The 15,642-nt window shown below is 24.0% G+C and overlaps 1 protein-coding gene across 1 annotated transcript in view; it reads left to right on the top strand.

Annotated features, from left to right (window-relative positions):
• Positions 1-15,642, top strand: part of LOC126905342 (uncharacterized protein MCAP_0864-like) — a 24,109-nt gene that overhangs the window by 4,247 nt on the left and 4,220 nt on the right. The window contains exons 2-10 of the mRNA XM_050684951.1: positions 3,092-3,655; positions 3,926-4,078; positions 4,354-4,917; positions 6,479-6,631; positions 6,774-7,079; positions 7,169-7,243; positions 9,087-9,209; positions 13,434-13,535; positions 13,597-13,719. Of these exons, the coding sequence (XP_050540908.1) occupies positions 3,092-3,655; positions 3,926-4,078; positions 4,354-4,917; positions 6,479-6,631; positions 6,774-7,079; positions 7,169-7,243; positions 9,087-9,209; positions 13,434-13,535; positions 13,597-13,719 (2,163 nt within the window). The remainder of the gene's footprint in view (positions 1-3,091; positions 3,656-3,925; positions 4,079-4,353; positions 4,918-6,478; positions 6,632-6,773; positions 7,080-7,168; positions 7,244-9,086; positions 9,210-13,433; positions 13,536-13,596; positions 13,720-15,642) is intronic.

Here is a 15,642-nt window from a genome sequence, read left to right as displayed (position 1 = left end):
TTTTTTCATAAATTTAACCCTTAACCTGCCCACAAGGGGGGATTTAAAATGACAACTTTTTCACAAAAAATTAACTTTTTGAACTTAAATTTTGAAAATGTTCCGGAAGGTCTGACACTTTTATATATATCTTAAATTAAAGCTAATGTAATATGCTTTATCATGAAAAAAAAAAATTTCGGACTTTATCTTATCTTCATGGTGAAAATGGCTACCGAATGCTATTTTTGTGTGAAAATTTTCGATTTTGTATTTTCCATTTTTAACTTTATTATGCTATAACTTTTTGAAAAATGTATGAATCATTACAATTTTTTTATGAGAAGTAGTATTTATATAGATCTTTCATTCGACATACTGTTTTTTTAAATCGGACCATTTCCCTAAATACAGGGGGGATTCAAAACATAAAAATGCATATAGAAAGTAGAACTTTTTCAACGTAACTTTTGAAAGTGTTCCGGAAGGTCTGACACTTTTATATATATCTTAAATTAAAGCTAATGTAATATACTTTATAATGGTAAAAAAAAATTTCGGACTTTATTTTATCTTCATGGTGAAAACAGACATTAAACTTAATAAAAAAAATACGATTTTTGTAAAAAAATTCTTTTTTATATTTTTAACTTTATAATGCTATAACTTCTCGAAAGATGTATGGATCAATATAATTATTTTTTTGTAGATGCATGATGTCTTTACCTATCATTTGGTATATTTTTTTTATAAATCTGACTTTTTACCTGCCTACAGGGGGGGATTCAAAATGACAACTTTTTCACAAAAAATTGACTTTTTCAACTTAAATTTTGAAAGTGTTCCGGAAAGTCTGACACTTTTATATATATCTTAAATTAAAGCTAATGTAATATACTTTATCATGGAAAAAAAAAATTTCGGACTTTATTTTATCTTCAAGGTGAAAATGGCTACCAAATGCTATTATTGTGTGAAAATTCTCAATTTTATTTTTTACATTTTTAACATTATAATGCTATAACTTATTGAAAAGTGTATTGATCAATATAATTTTTTTATGGGAAATACTATTTTCTAATAATCTCTTTTTTATTCGACATACTTTGTCTTAATCAGGATATTAATAAGGAACTAGCAGTTTATGAAGCTTTTGGAATAATCCACCAATTTTTTAAAATTAAACACTATCTAAAGATTTGCATCGAAGCGTTTTTTTTTTATAGTGATTTTAATCACTGTCAGATATCATTATACTTGATCCAACTATGCCACGTCACCACTGTGCCGCGACCCCCCTGTGCTGGGTTTTTTTTTTATATACTCAGGTATTTTATCCCTAATTGTTTTTAATTCGTGTAATGCTTGTTTGATATCATATGGAAGAATTTCAGGAGTTAATTGCAAATCTATCGTTAAGTTAGCATTAAATCCGTGTAATAAATAAAAAGGCGTGTGGTTAGTGGATATTTGAGGAGTGTTGTTATAACTAAATGTTATATAAGGTAGATAATAAGACCTGACGCACGTGTTTGCGCGTACATGTGAATGGTCCATGTAAACTTAGCCTTACAGTAAGTATAACAGAGACAAGAGCTATGAGCGAAATAGAGAATACGCAGATTATAGACCTAATTATAGAGACAAAAGCCCATATCCTAGAAAGAATTACGGTATGAAAATAGTGATCAAATGATTAGCTTAAGTAAGGTCAATTGTTTTAAGTGTAAAGAGGTATGTCATTATGCCGACAAGTGTACCTTTCAAAAAAGCCCAGTTCAAACAACTGTCACGAGGTTTTGGTGTACATCTACTATCAACGACTCAACGGACATCAACTTTAATATTTATTAATTTTATATTTTTGGTTAATTGTTTTAATATCCAAAAGTTAATTTTTTTAAAATCCTACTGTGGTCCGACAATACACATTCTCGCCCAGTAGGTTGGCGACCCTTATCTTATAATTTTGTAAAACGCCATGAAAGTTAAAAATTTTTCGTTGCGGCCAATTAGTTTGATTTTTTTTATATATTTGTAACCTTTCAATATATAAATATATTTTGCACTAACCTCGGGTCTTCCGGTTAAATGTTTCAATTAATCCTTATAGTGACGCGAAATTACACGCACACACAAAGTTCGATGTCACGAAAAAAAAAACTTCGAGGGGTCGTGTCGGTACGAACCTCTAATTGGGTGCCAATTTTATATCGAATGTTGGTAGTGCCCAAATGTAGACACAAAAGTTTTACACAAATTAATTATTGTTATATATATATATATATATATGGACGACGTGTTCGTCTTTCAAGCTCTTCTCGTGTCCTCCCGTTGGATAAACTGATCATACCGAATCCCTCAAATTAGTGAACTACCAAAGGGGTAGAATTTAGACCCGTCAGCACGGTTTAGCTCAAAAGTAGTAGACTGAAGGATGGCTCCTTGTCAGCCACCAGCACAACTACCTTTTTACTATACTCACTAAAGTACGGTTAAGCCCAAAAACTAGCCAGCTCGTACACTAATTATTAAGATTGACTAAAGACCTTAACTCTAGCCAAACATACACACACAATTCTAAAAACACGATGAATAAAAAATATATGCGCTAAGTCCAGTTTTTTAAGTAGCTATTTTATTTAAGAAACGTATTAAACATAAAGTCAAAAAGTTAATATCAAAAAGTAACACGAAACAAAAATTAAATCGTACAAAGACACTATTGTCCAACTTCCTGACACGTAAATCGACGTTTCTTCGACAAAACGTCCAGACTACGTCCCCCTATAATTTTCATGTTTTCCTTTTATATTCTTTTTCCCACCATTATTAATTTGCTTACCTTGCATTTCCCTTTTATATGGAATTATTATATTGCTTAAGAGTTTAAAAATTGCTTACTACTATTGTAAAGCTTATATTATACTAAAATCGACGTAATTCATTACTTCTTCTGGTAATTACTACATTGTTAAGCATGAAACTGCAAATAAAATGTCTCAAATAAAGATACAAGAAGATTAAATACACTAATATGTACACTACAATAAATATATGAATTGAATTTTTTTAATAATTAAAATTATAATTAAACTAATTATATTTTCAGGATGATATGACATTATTTTTAAATCATGCTGAAATGGAGCTAGAAAAAAAAAATTCTGTAATAAAAAAAATTGAAATAGATACTAAAATTAAGGAAAATAATATTAAAACTTTGAAAGAAGACACTGAATTATTATACAAAGAGAAGACCTCATTAGAGAAACATATTGAAAGCTTAAAAGGAAATGAAAATTTATTAGATAATAAATTGTCTAATGCATTGTCAGAAATTGAAAAAAAACAAGAAACAGTTAAAGAACTTGAAACTTTGGGGGTACAATTAAGAGCTGAAATCCAGTCATTAGAATATATGAAAAAATCTTTAGAAAAAAAATTAGGGTCTTTTAAAGAACGTAATAAAATACAGTCTGAAAAAATTAAGTATTTAGAAAATATCAACATTAAACTTATAAATGAATGTAATATCTTAAAAGAGGACAAAAAAATTTTAGAAGATAGAATAGATACATTAGTTAAAAATGAAATATCTGATAAAAATTATATTGAGACACTTACCAATACAATACAAGAAGAACGTTATACCCAACAAGAGATGCTACAAAAAGTTAGTGTTTTTTTAAAATAAATAAAAGGTTTTACAATAATTTTTAGGAGTTTGTACAATAATTGAATACTAATATTTTTTTAATTATTCATAAATGAATTGTATTACAATTTATAAATTATGTATACTTTTATTATAATTTATATATAATAATTTTTTTACTAATATGTTCAACATATTATATATTAACAAAAGAAGATAAAAATAATGTGTTATAATGAAAATTGTTATTTGTATCTTCTTGTACTAATTAATTTACATTAACTTTAGATCACTAAATTAAATGATTCGAAAAACAATCTTAAAATTATGCATTCAACTAATGAATCCGAAATGGTAGAAAAAGTAAACATTTATCAAAATACTATAAAAAGCTTTGAGTCAAAAAAAGTAAAACTCGTTGAAGAAAATATGAACTTCCTGGTAAATTATTAAAAATTAAACCTTCTAATAAGAGTGTAATTAAAAATCATGTAGCTGTATTTCTTAACAGTATTTATTTATTTGTTAAGCTTGAAACTGCAAATAAAATGAAAAATTATAATTAAAGTAATTATTTTTTCAGAATGATATGACATTACTTTTAAATCATGCTGAAATGGAACTAGAAAAAAAAAATTCTTTATTAAATAAAATGGAAATTTATACTAAATTTAAGGAAAATCAAATTAAAGCTNTTAAACTAATTATATTTTCAGGATGATATGACATTATTTTTAAATCATGCTGAAATGGAGCTAGAAAAAAAAAATTCTGTAATAAAAAAAATGGAAATAGATACTAAAATTAAGGAAAATAATATTAAAACTTTGAAAGAAGACACTGAATTATTATACAAAGAGAAGACCTCATTAGAGAAACATATTGAAAGCTTAAAAGGAAATGAAAATTTATTAGATAATAAATTGTCTAATGCATTGTCAGAAATTGAAAAAAAACAAGAAACAGTTAAAGAACTTGAAACTTTGGGGGTACAATTAAGAGCTGAAATCCAGCCATTAGAATATATGAAAAAATCTTTAGAAAAACAATTAGGGTCTTTTAAAGAACGTAATAAAATACAGTCTGAAAAAATTAAGTATTTAGAAAATATCAACATTAAACTTATAAATGAATGTAATATCTTAAAAGAGGACAAAAAAATTTTAGAAGATAGAATAGATACATTAGTTAAAAATGAAATATCTGATAAAAATTATATTGAGACACTTACCAATACAATACAAGAAGAACGTTATACCCAACAAGAGATGCTACAAAAAGTTAGTGTTTTTTTAAAATAAATAAAAGGTTTTACAATAATTTTTAGGAGTTTGTACAATAATTGAATATTAATATTTTAGCTTCGATGCGTAGCTGAGAAGGTATTGGTTTTACTAAGATGTGTTTTTTTTTTTTTGTGTCTGTTACCACTTTTTCTCAGCTCTCACCGAACGGATTTCTTTCAATGATACGTCAAAAGATCACAAATTGTATCTAGTCGAAGACATTACCCTCAAAAATTGAAAAAAATTCCCTCGTTCCCCGTAAATGGGGGAAACCTCCAAAAAAATTACGAATTTAAAAATCGCTAATTTTCGACATTTTTTCAATTTTTTTTACTTAAAAGTGCCATAATTTTTTCAAAAATTAACATATCAATATAATTTTTATTTATATATATGCATAATATCATTACCTTTCATTTGGTATATTTTTTTCATAAATTTAACCCTTAACCTGCCCACAAGGGGGGATTTAAAATGACAACTTTTTCACAAAAAATTAACTTTTTTAACTTAAATTTTGAAAATGTTCCGGAAGGTCTGACACTTTTATATATATCTTAAATTAAAGCTAATGTAATATACTTTATTATGGTAAAAAAAAAAATTTCGGACTTTATTTTATCTTTCTGGTGAAAACAGACATTAAAGTTTATAAAAAAAATACGATTTTTGTAAAAAAATTCTTTTTTATATTTTTAACTTTATAATGCTATAACTTCTCGAAAGATGTATGGATCAATATAATTCTTTTTTTTGTAGATGCATGATGTCTTTACCTATCATTTGGTATATTTTTTTTATAAATCTGACTTTTTACCTGCCTACAGGGGGGGATTCAAAATGACAACTTTTTCACAAAAAATTTACTTTTTCAACTTAAATTTTGAAAGTGTTCCGGAAAGTCTGACACTTTTATATATATCTTAAATTAAAGCTAATGTAATTTACTTTATTATGAAAAAAAAAAAATTCGGACTTTATTTTATCTTCACGATGAAAATGGCTACCGAATGCTATTATTATGTGAAAATTCTCGATTTTATTTTTTACATTTTTAACTTTATAATGCTATGACATATGGAAAAGTGTATGGATCAACATTATTTTTTTATGAGAAATAATATTTTTTAATAATCCCATTTTTCATTCGACATACTTTATCTTAATTAGGATATTAATAATGAATTAGCAGATCATGTAGCTTTTGGAATAATCCACCAAATTTTTAAAATTAAACACTATCTAAAGATTTGCATCGAAGCGTTTTTTTTTTATAGTGATTTTAATCACTGTCAGATATCATTATACTTGATCCATCTATACCACGTCACCACTGTGCCACGACCCCCCTGTGCTGGGTTTTTTTTAATTATTCATAAATGAATTGTATTACAATTTATAAATTATGTATACTTTTATTATAATTTATATATAAATATTTTTTTACTAATATGTTCAACATATTATATATTAACAAAAGAAGATAAAAATAATGTGTTATAATGAAAATTTTTATTTGTATCATCTTGTACTAATTAATTTACATTAACTTTAGATCACTAAATCAAATGATTTCATAAACAATCTTAAAATTATGCATTCAACTTATGAATCCGAAATGGTAGAAAAAGTAAACATTTATATAAATACTATAAAAAGCTTTGAATCAAAAAAAGTAAAACTTGTTGAAGAAAATATGAACTTCCTGGTAAATTATTAAAAATTAAACCTTCTAATAAGAGTGTAATTAAAAATCATGTAGCTGTATTTCTTAACAGTATTTATTTATTTGTTAAGCTTGAAACTGCAAATAAAATGAAAAATTATAATTAAAGTAATTATTTTTTCAGAATGATATGACATTACTTTTAAATCATGCTGAAATGGAACTAGAAAAAAAAAATTCTTTATTAAATAAAATGGAAATTTATACTAAATTTAAGGAAAATCAAATTAAAGCTTTGAGAAAAGTCCAAAAAAATTTAGAAAATAGAATAGATACATTAGTTAAAAACGAAATATTTGATAAAAATGATATTGAGTCACATACCAATACAATACAGGAATTGATAGAAAAAGTAAATATTTATCAAAATACAATAAAAAGCTTTGAGTCAAAAAATATAAAACTCAATGAAGAAAATATGAATTTACTGGTAAATTATTTAAAGTTAAACCTTCTAATAAAAGTCTAATTAAAAATCATGTAGCTGTATTTCTTAACAGTATTTATTTATTTGTTAAGCTTGAAACTGTAAGTCAAATATCTCAAATAAAGATATTAGAAGATAAAATACATGATTTTCAGTCTAAAGAACAGGTAAAATGTTCATCAGTAAACATCTACCATCACTACATTTAGGGATGGCAAATATTGACACAATATCGATATTAAATAGGATCGATATTTTGTTTATAGCTTTTCTATAATGATTTATAGAGTTTAGTTTGATATTGAGACATCTATATATCTAACAAAAATATCAATATTTAAAGGAAAAATAATTAAACGTGTATCACAAACACCATTATTACATGTTGGGTAGTAAAATTCGAAATCATTTTTATTAATATTAGTAATTTAAACAATAATAAAAAATTGTTTACCTATTTAAAACACAGTTACAATGTGCAATTTTTACAGGATTTTTAAGTCTGGGTATCACCCAATTTTATTTGAAATTGATATTTATTCTTAAATTAATAATAATGATAAGTTTTTACATCCTTCTATTTCCCGAATTATACATGCTATAAAGGGTTTAATTTTTTTATATAACCTCATAACTTAAATTTATTTAATCTATTATTGGAGCCTTATATGACTTGTACTTTATAATTTAATTTCAAATAACTAAAATAGAATTATTTAAATTAAAAAAAATTAATATGTAAACTAAAATAAGTAGACACTTTATTTTAAAAAATTAATCAAAATAAAAAATATTTAAGACTTTTTATAAAATAAAACCATATATAAATTTTTTTTATAATATCATAAGACTTTTGAAAACAAATCTGCTTTACTTAAAGAACTCATGAAGACAAGCTTAGATAAATGTTTTCCCGTCAATCTGTTTCTTGCTTTAGATATTGTTTGACCAGTTTTTTAAAAAAAAAGCGTTCTGATAGAACAGAGGTTGCAACAATACTTAATTTTTGAAGAGCAATGTAATATAATTTTGGGTATAAGGACTTCATGTTTTTGACTTAATGTAGCTAGAGGAAAGTGACTGAATATTTCTAGATTCTTAAAACGCTTGTCAAGTTCAAATAATATATTTTTTATTAATTCAATACCAATTAAAGATGTAGTTTGACAATTATTCACCGCACTATTGATACAATTTATCAATGGTAAAATTGTACTAATTGTGGTATATTTTTAACCAGAGATTTTTTGTGTCAAGTCTTCAAGTGGTTGCATCAAATTTTTAACTTTTTTGACAATCAATATTTCTCTAGTTATTATTAAATCAGGTGCATTTGGCCTTTCTAATAAAATAGAAAAAACAACACGATACAAATGTAAAAATCTATCCATCATATAATATAGACTATTCCAACGTGTCTTGATGTCCAATACTAATTTTAAAACTTTTCCTTTTGGTAAACTTGAAATACAATATTTTAAAACAATGAACATAACATATTATTTTTTACCATAATTTTTTTGGATACTTCTTAATTCATGATTAGCATTGACACTATTTTTTAAATTTTACAATATTTCTAATTTTGTCATTCAATTGATTTAAATTAATACAATCTCTAATGTGTTATTAGCTATAAAATATATAGTATGAGCAAAACATGGGATTGTTTTATATATGCCAAATATATCACTAGCTGTTTTTATTTTTGCAGTAAAAAAAGAACATTTTAAATTTAATGAGAATGTAGTTCACATATGCTTTTAAATAAGTTTTATTTCAAAAGTTTTTTAGTTGACCATGGCTGAACAATTTATTTTTGAATTTATGATGCCAAAATATGTAGTCATAAAAATTTCATTCAAATTTTATTTTTATTTTTAATAATAATATTTTTTATGTTCTCTAACTCTTTTTTTACATTTTAATTGTTTTACACAGTGGACAAAAAATAAAATGTTTATAGTACTAAAAAATGTAAGACTCATAAATTTAATTTATAAACTTTAGAAACAATTAGAAAGCCATAATTTAGCTATTGGACACTTTAAACAACAATTAAAAAGTGCAGAAGACGTTCTATTAGATCAAAAGACTCGAGCTGAACAAGATAATGAAGTTTTTAAATTGAAGGTATTTTTATATCTATTTTTCAAATTTTACAAATTTATTGACATATATATATATAGTTAATACTAAAATATTTTAATTGATTATTATCTATTGTATACAAATCAAATATTTTTATTAATACTAAATAACGTTTTTTTTAAATATGAAATTCTTTTTAACCTCTTATATGAGTCACTTTGATACATAGGTTTATAAGTGACAGTTTTTATTTTCTATAACACCATGTAAATAAAAAATGTTCATCATGACTTTTGTGCAATTGTTTTTTAATGTCACTTATACTTCTTGTTTTCTTATCATCTCATATATTCTTTATAGGTATATATTATATGAATGTAATATTATTTATTTGATTAAAATATCAATTTTATTTTATTTTTAGGTTTTAAAACTTCAAAAACAACTTAAACAATATAAACAAAAATACCATAAAATTTCAGAAGACTATGAAATATTAAAAAAAAATGGAATCCAGGATACTGATGTAAATNAAAAAGTGGAATCCAGGATACTGATGTAAATAATATTGTTATCAATATAATGTTGTTAGAAAATTTATACATTTTTTTATTTTAGATTAAACTACAAATACAATTAGAAAAAACAGAAAAAGAAGTAATCGAGTGGCAAAAAAAATATAATGCTTCCTTGTTTGAAAATCGTAACATTCAAAATAAGGTATCGAAATAATATACAAATTAATTATGATAATGTGGTGTACAAATATTTTCAAAATGAATATGTTACCAATTAAGTATAGATGTTATATTTTCATCCAGTATATGTAATAAAGTTAACTTATTATACAATAATTTTGATTTTTAAATGGAGGATTCATAAATAAGACTATTATTAATTTGAGTTTATTCTTACATACATTATAATTTCAGAAAAAATTTTAAGTGCATTTGATATGTAAAGCACTTCAAATGTTGTAGATTTTGAGTGTTATAAGTAAAGTTCAGACACAATATATGTATATCCTTAAATAATAATCCATGTACTAAAAATAGTGCTAAGAATTAAAACTAAAAATGACTTATAAATTTAAATCTTAGCACTAAAATGAAAAATTTACTTTAAATAAATGAATACACTGAATACACTATATAACACCAAAAATTGAACTGCATCACCTCTGTCTGCTCTCAACAAATTATTTATTTGATCATGAAACAATGAAAATTTATGTATATTAGGTGTGAACATTATAAATTAATTATGCTCTAACGAACGTCTATTACATTGTTAAGAATTCATAGCACTTATCTATTTATAGCATTCACCCTTGATTAATAAATAATTATTTAAAAATTTTAATTTTTGGTGGCAATGTCATGTACAAGTATAACAATAATTATCAATAGAAATTTCTCCACCCATCTTCTCCTTTGTAGTTAATAAAATTGTTAATACATTTTTGAAGTACTAATGCAAAAGACGTTATTGATCAGTCATTTTCTATTTGATCATTTTTTTTTCAATAAATTAATTAAATATTTAGTTGTACTTAAAAAAAAAAAATACATAAATTAAGATAAATATGAAACTTAAAAATACTGAAAATAATTTTCTTCACAAAATTTTTCTTTTAGGATAAATTTAATGACTAGCATTAACAAATTACTCTAATAATATTTTTCATGCATCCATTAAATACTTATTTTTAAGTAGCTTTATCAGTTATTAATAAATTTACTAAACATACCAAACATTTTATAGCTAGAAAGTTTGGAAGGTGAATTTCAACACTTACAAAATGAAATGTATTTAATGCAAAATAAACATTTCCTTGAATGTGTGAAATTAAAAAGTGAAATTAAGGATTTTACACTTCCAGAAGAATTAAAACAAAGANTAATAATATTAAAACTTAGAAGTAATAGAAAAAGTTTAATTACACATTTGAAAACATCACGAAAAGTTTATTTAGAAAAGTATATTTTTTTTTCTGATGAAAGTTANTAATATTAAAACTTAGAAGTAATAGAAAAAGTTTAATTGCACATTTGAAAACATCACGAAAAGTTTATTTAGAAAAGTATATTTTTTTTCTGATGAAAGTTCCTTTTGTTTAGTGTATTTATTCATAAGTAACAAAATTTTTTTATTAAAAAGTATTGCATAAATTCCTTTAAATTTGTATACGCATTAAAAGTATATGAATATACAACTCCTTTTTATTTTTATAATATATCCGTAAAAATTACAATATTATATTATTGAATACCACTTTCATACTCAATTTAATTACTGTAATTATTATGTATTCATATATTATAGTTATAAATCGGGGTAAAATTAAGGGAATAAGTGTTATTGTTGTTTTTGAAATACTCTACCAATTTCATTTTTTTCTTTTTAATAATATTTATTTCAAACTTGCAAGTTGAGTTAAAAGTTATGGTAATAAATTCATTTTTTTTTTATTAAAACTTTCACTTTAAAGAACAAAAAGAAGTAGGTTCAAAATGATTACTTTTAACATATTAAAAATCAATAATAATTTGAAAATANTTTTTTTTTTTGTGTCTGTTACCACTTTTTCTCAGCTCTCACCGAACCGATTTCTTTCAATGATACGTCAAAAGATCACAAATCGTATCTAGTCGAAGACATTACCCTCAAAAATTGAAAAAAAGTCCCTCGTTCCCCGCAAATGGGGGAAACCTCCGAAAAAATTACAAATTTAAAAATGGCTAATTTTCGAAATTTTTTCAATTTTTACTACTAAGAACTGACGTAACTTTTTTAAAAATAAACATATCAATATAATTTTTTTTTTTTTAGATGCATGATGTCATTACCTATCATTTGGTATATTTTTTTTTTATAAATCTGACTTTTTACCTGCCCATAGGAGGGGATTTAAAATGACAACTTTTTTACAAAAAATTAATTTTTTCAACTTAACTTTTGAAAGTGTTCCGGAAGGTCTGACACTTTTATATATATCTTAAATTAAAGCTAATGTAATATACTTTATAATGGTAAAAAAAAATTTCGGACTTTATCTTATCTTCATGGTGAAAATGGCTACCGAATGCTATTTTTGTGTGAAAATTTTCGATTTTGTATTTTCCATTTTTAACTTTATTATGCTATAACTTTTTGAAAAATGTATGGATCATTACAATTTTTTTATGAGAAGTAGTATTTATATAGATCTTTCATTCGACATACTTTTTTTTAAATCGGACCATTTCCCTTAATACAGGGGGGATTCAAAACATAAAAATGCATATAGAAAGTAGAACTTTTTCAACTTAACTTTTGAAAGTGTTCCGGAAGGTCTGACACTTTTATATATATCTTTAATTAAAGCTAATGTAATGTACTTTATTATGTAAAAAAAGAATTTCGGACTTTATTTTGTCTTCACGGTGAAAATGGTTACCAAATGCTATTATTGTGTAAAAATTCTCGATTTTATTTTTTTATTTTTAACTTTATAATGCTATAACATATTGAAAAGTGTATGGATCAACATAATTTTTTTATGAGAAATAATATTTTTTAATAATCCCGTTTTCATTCGATATACTTTATCTGAATCAGCATATTAATAACGAACTAGCAGATCATGTTGCTTTTGGAATAATCCACCTATTTTTTAAAATTAAACACTATCTAAAGATTTGCATCGAAGCGTTTTTTATGATAGTGTTTTAATCACTGTCAGATATCATTATACTTGATCTAAATATGTCACGTCACCACTGTGCCGCGACCCCCCTGTGCTGGGTTTTTTATAATCATTTATATGATTGGTTAGTTTAAAAATGTTTAAAAAAATTTGAAAATCCCGATTTTGAAGAAAAGAAATCTAATTATTGTTAATTAATATACAAGGTGTTCAGTAAGTTAGGAAACAGTTAAATTGTTACAAACAATGAGTACAATAGAAATTCGTTTCCTTATTTACTGAACACCCTGTATATAGTTAATAACTGTGAAAGATGTATTGTATTACCTTATTAAGCTTAAAAAGTTTTCTTTTTTTAAAAAAAAAAATCTAAATTTAGTTTGCATTAATTGATGATTTTATAAAATAATTACATAAATAAGTTAATAAGATTCTTTTAAATTTTAGAACATTAAACCTTTTTTAATGTCACTTATACTCCTTGTATTTTTATCATCTCATATATTCTTTACAGGTATATATTATATGAATGTAATATTATTTATTTGATTAAAATATTTATTTTATTTTATTTTTAGGTTTTAGAACTTCAAATACAACTTAAACAATATAAACAAAAGTACGATAAAATTTCAAAAGACTATGAAATTTTAAAATTAAGTGGAATCCAGGATACTGATGTAAAATAATATCTTTCTTAATTTTATTTTATTGGGAAATTTATACATTTTTTTACTTTAGATTAAACTACAAATACAATTAAAAAAAACAGAAAAAGAATTAATCGAGTGCCAAAAACAATTAATCGAGTGCCAAGAAAAATATAATATTTCCTTATTTGAAAATCTTAACACTCAAAATAAGGTATCAAAATAATATATAAATGAATTTTGATAATATGCTGTATAAATATTTTTTTAAATGAATGTGTTTTCAATTAAGTATAGATATTATATTTTCATCCAGTATATGTAATCACATTAACTTATTATAGAATATTTTGATTTTAAAATGGAGGATTCATAAATAAGATTATTATTAATTTGAGTTTATTCTTACATACAATATAATTTCAGAAAAAATTTTTAAGTGCATTGGTTATGTTAAGCACTTTAAATGTTGTAGATTTTGAGTGTTATAAGTAAAGTTCAGACAGAATATATGTATATTCTTAAATAATAATGCATGTACTAAAAATAGTGCTAAGAATTAAAACTAAAAATAACCTATAAATTTAAATATTAGCACTAAAATGACAAATTAACTTTTTATAAATTAATTGTTCCTGAATACACTACATATAACACCAAAAACTGTTCTTACGGACGTCTATTACATTGTTAAGAATTTATAGCACTTATCTATTTGTAGCATTCACCCTTGATTAATAAATGTTTATTTAAAAATTACAATTTTTGGAGGCAATGTGATGTACAAGTATAACAAAAATTATCATTAGAAAATTTATCATCCAACTTCTCCTGTGTAGGTAATAAAGTATTTGAATACTTTCATTCAAATACATTTACTCAAATGCTTTACGCCTTTGCTACCAGTCTATTATATGCCAAATTTTTTTGTAATATGTTGCTATATAAATCATAAATTTAAAATAAAAATGATTTTTAGTTTCACCTAAATTTAACGATGGATTTTTACAATTATAATTATATTTTTGATAATACGCTCAATTGAGTAAATCTTTTTAACTACTTTGGTTTGATTGGTTCATTTAATTAAAGTAAATTATTAAAATTAATTAAGTTCTGAATATTTCAATTGCAGAATCTTTTTAAACACCAAAAGTTATTAGGATATGATTACTATTCTTTCTATTTCAGTTTTCTATTACGATAAAAATGCAAAAAAATCGAAATTTTCTGACAAATGTACTGTAAATAGTAATTATAAAATTTCCAGATTGCATATTAATCTTAAAAATTTCATTTTTTTCAATTTAATAATGTCAATTTCACAGTGGTAAGTTGAACTATAAGTTATGGTAACAAATTCATTTTTTAGNTGGATCAAGTATAATGATATCTGACAGTGATTAAAATCACTATAAAAAAAAACGCTTCGATGCAAATCTTTAGATAGTGTTTAATTTTAAAAAATTGGTGGATTATTCCAAAAGCTTCATAAACTGCTAGTTCCTTATTAATATCCTGATTCAGATAAAGTATATCGAATGAAAACGGGATTATTAAAAAATATTATTTCTCATAAAAAAATTATGTTGATCCATACACTTTTCAATATGTTATAGCATTATAAAGTTAAAAATAAAATCGAGAATTTTCACACAATAATAGCATTTGGTAACCATTTTCACCGTGAAGACAAAATAAAGTCCGAAATTCGTTTTTTACATAATAAAGTACATTACATTAGCTTTAATTTAAGATATATATAAAAGTGTCAGACTTTCCGGAACATTTTCAAAAGTCAAGTTGAAAAAATTAATTTTTTTTCAAAAAGTTGTCATTTTAAATCCCCTCTTGTGGGTAAGTAAAGGGTCAGATATAAAAAAAATATATACCAAATAAAAGGTAAAAAAGTTACGTCAGTTCTTAGTAGTAAAAATTGAAAAAATTTCGAAAATTAGCCATTTTTAAATTTGTAATTTTTTTGGAGGTTTCCTTCATTTACGGGGAACGAGGGAATTTTTTTCAATTTTTAAGGGTAATGTCTTCAACTAGATACGATTTGTGATCTTTTGACGTATTATTGAAAGAAATCGGTTCGGTGAGAGCTGAGAAAAAGTGGTAACAGACACAAAAAAAA

The sequence above is a fragment of the Daktulosphaira vitifoliae genome, unplaced genomic scaffold (assembly GCF_025091365.1).
Source record: "Daktulosphaira vitifoliae isolate Bord-2020 unplaced genomic scaffold, ASM2509136v1 Scaffold_4, whole genome shotgun sequence".
Classification (NCBI taxonomy): domain Eukaryota; kingdom Metazoa; phylum Arthropoda; class Insecta; order Hemiptera; family Phylloxeridae; genus Daktulosphaira; species Daktulosphaira vitifoliae.
The sequence above is the reverse complement of the archived record's forward strand: the minus strand, read 5'-3'. Positions and strand labels throughout refer to the sequence as shown.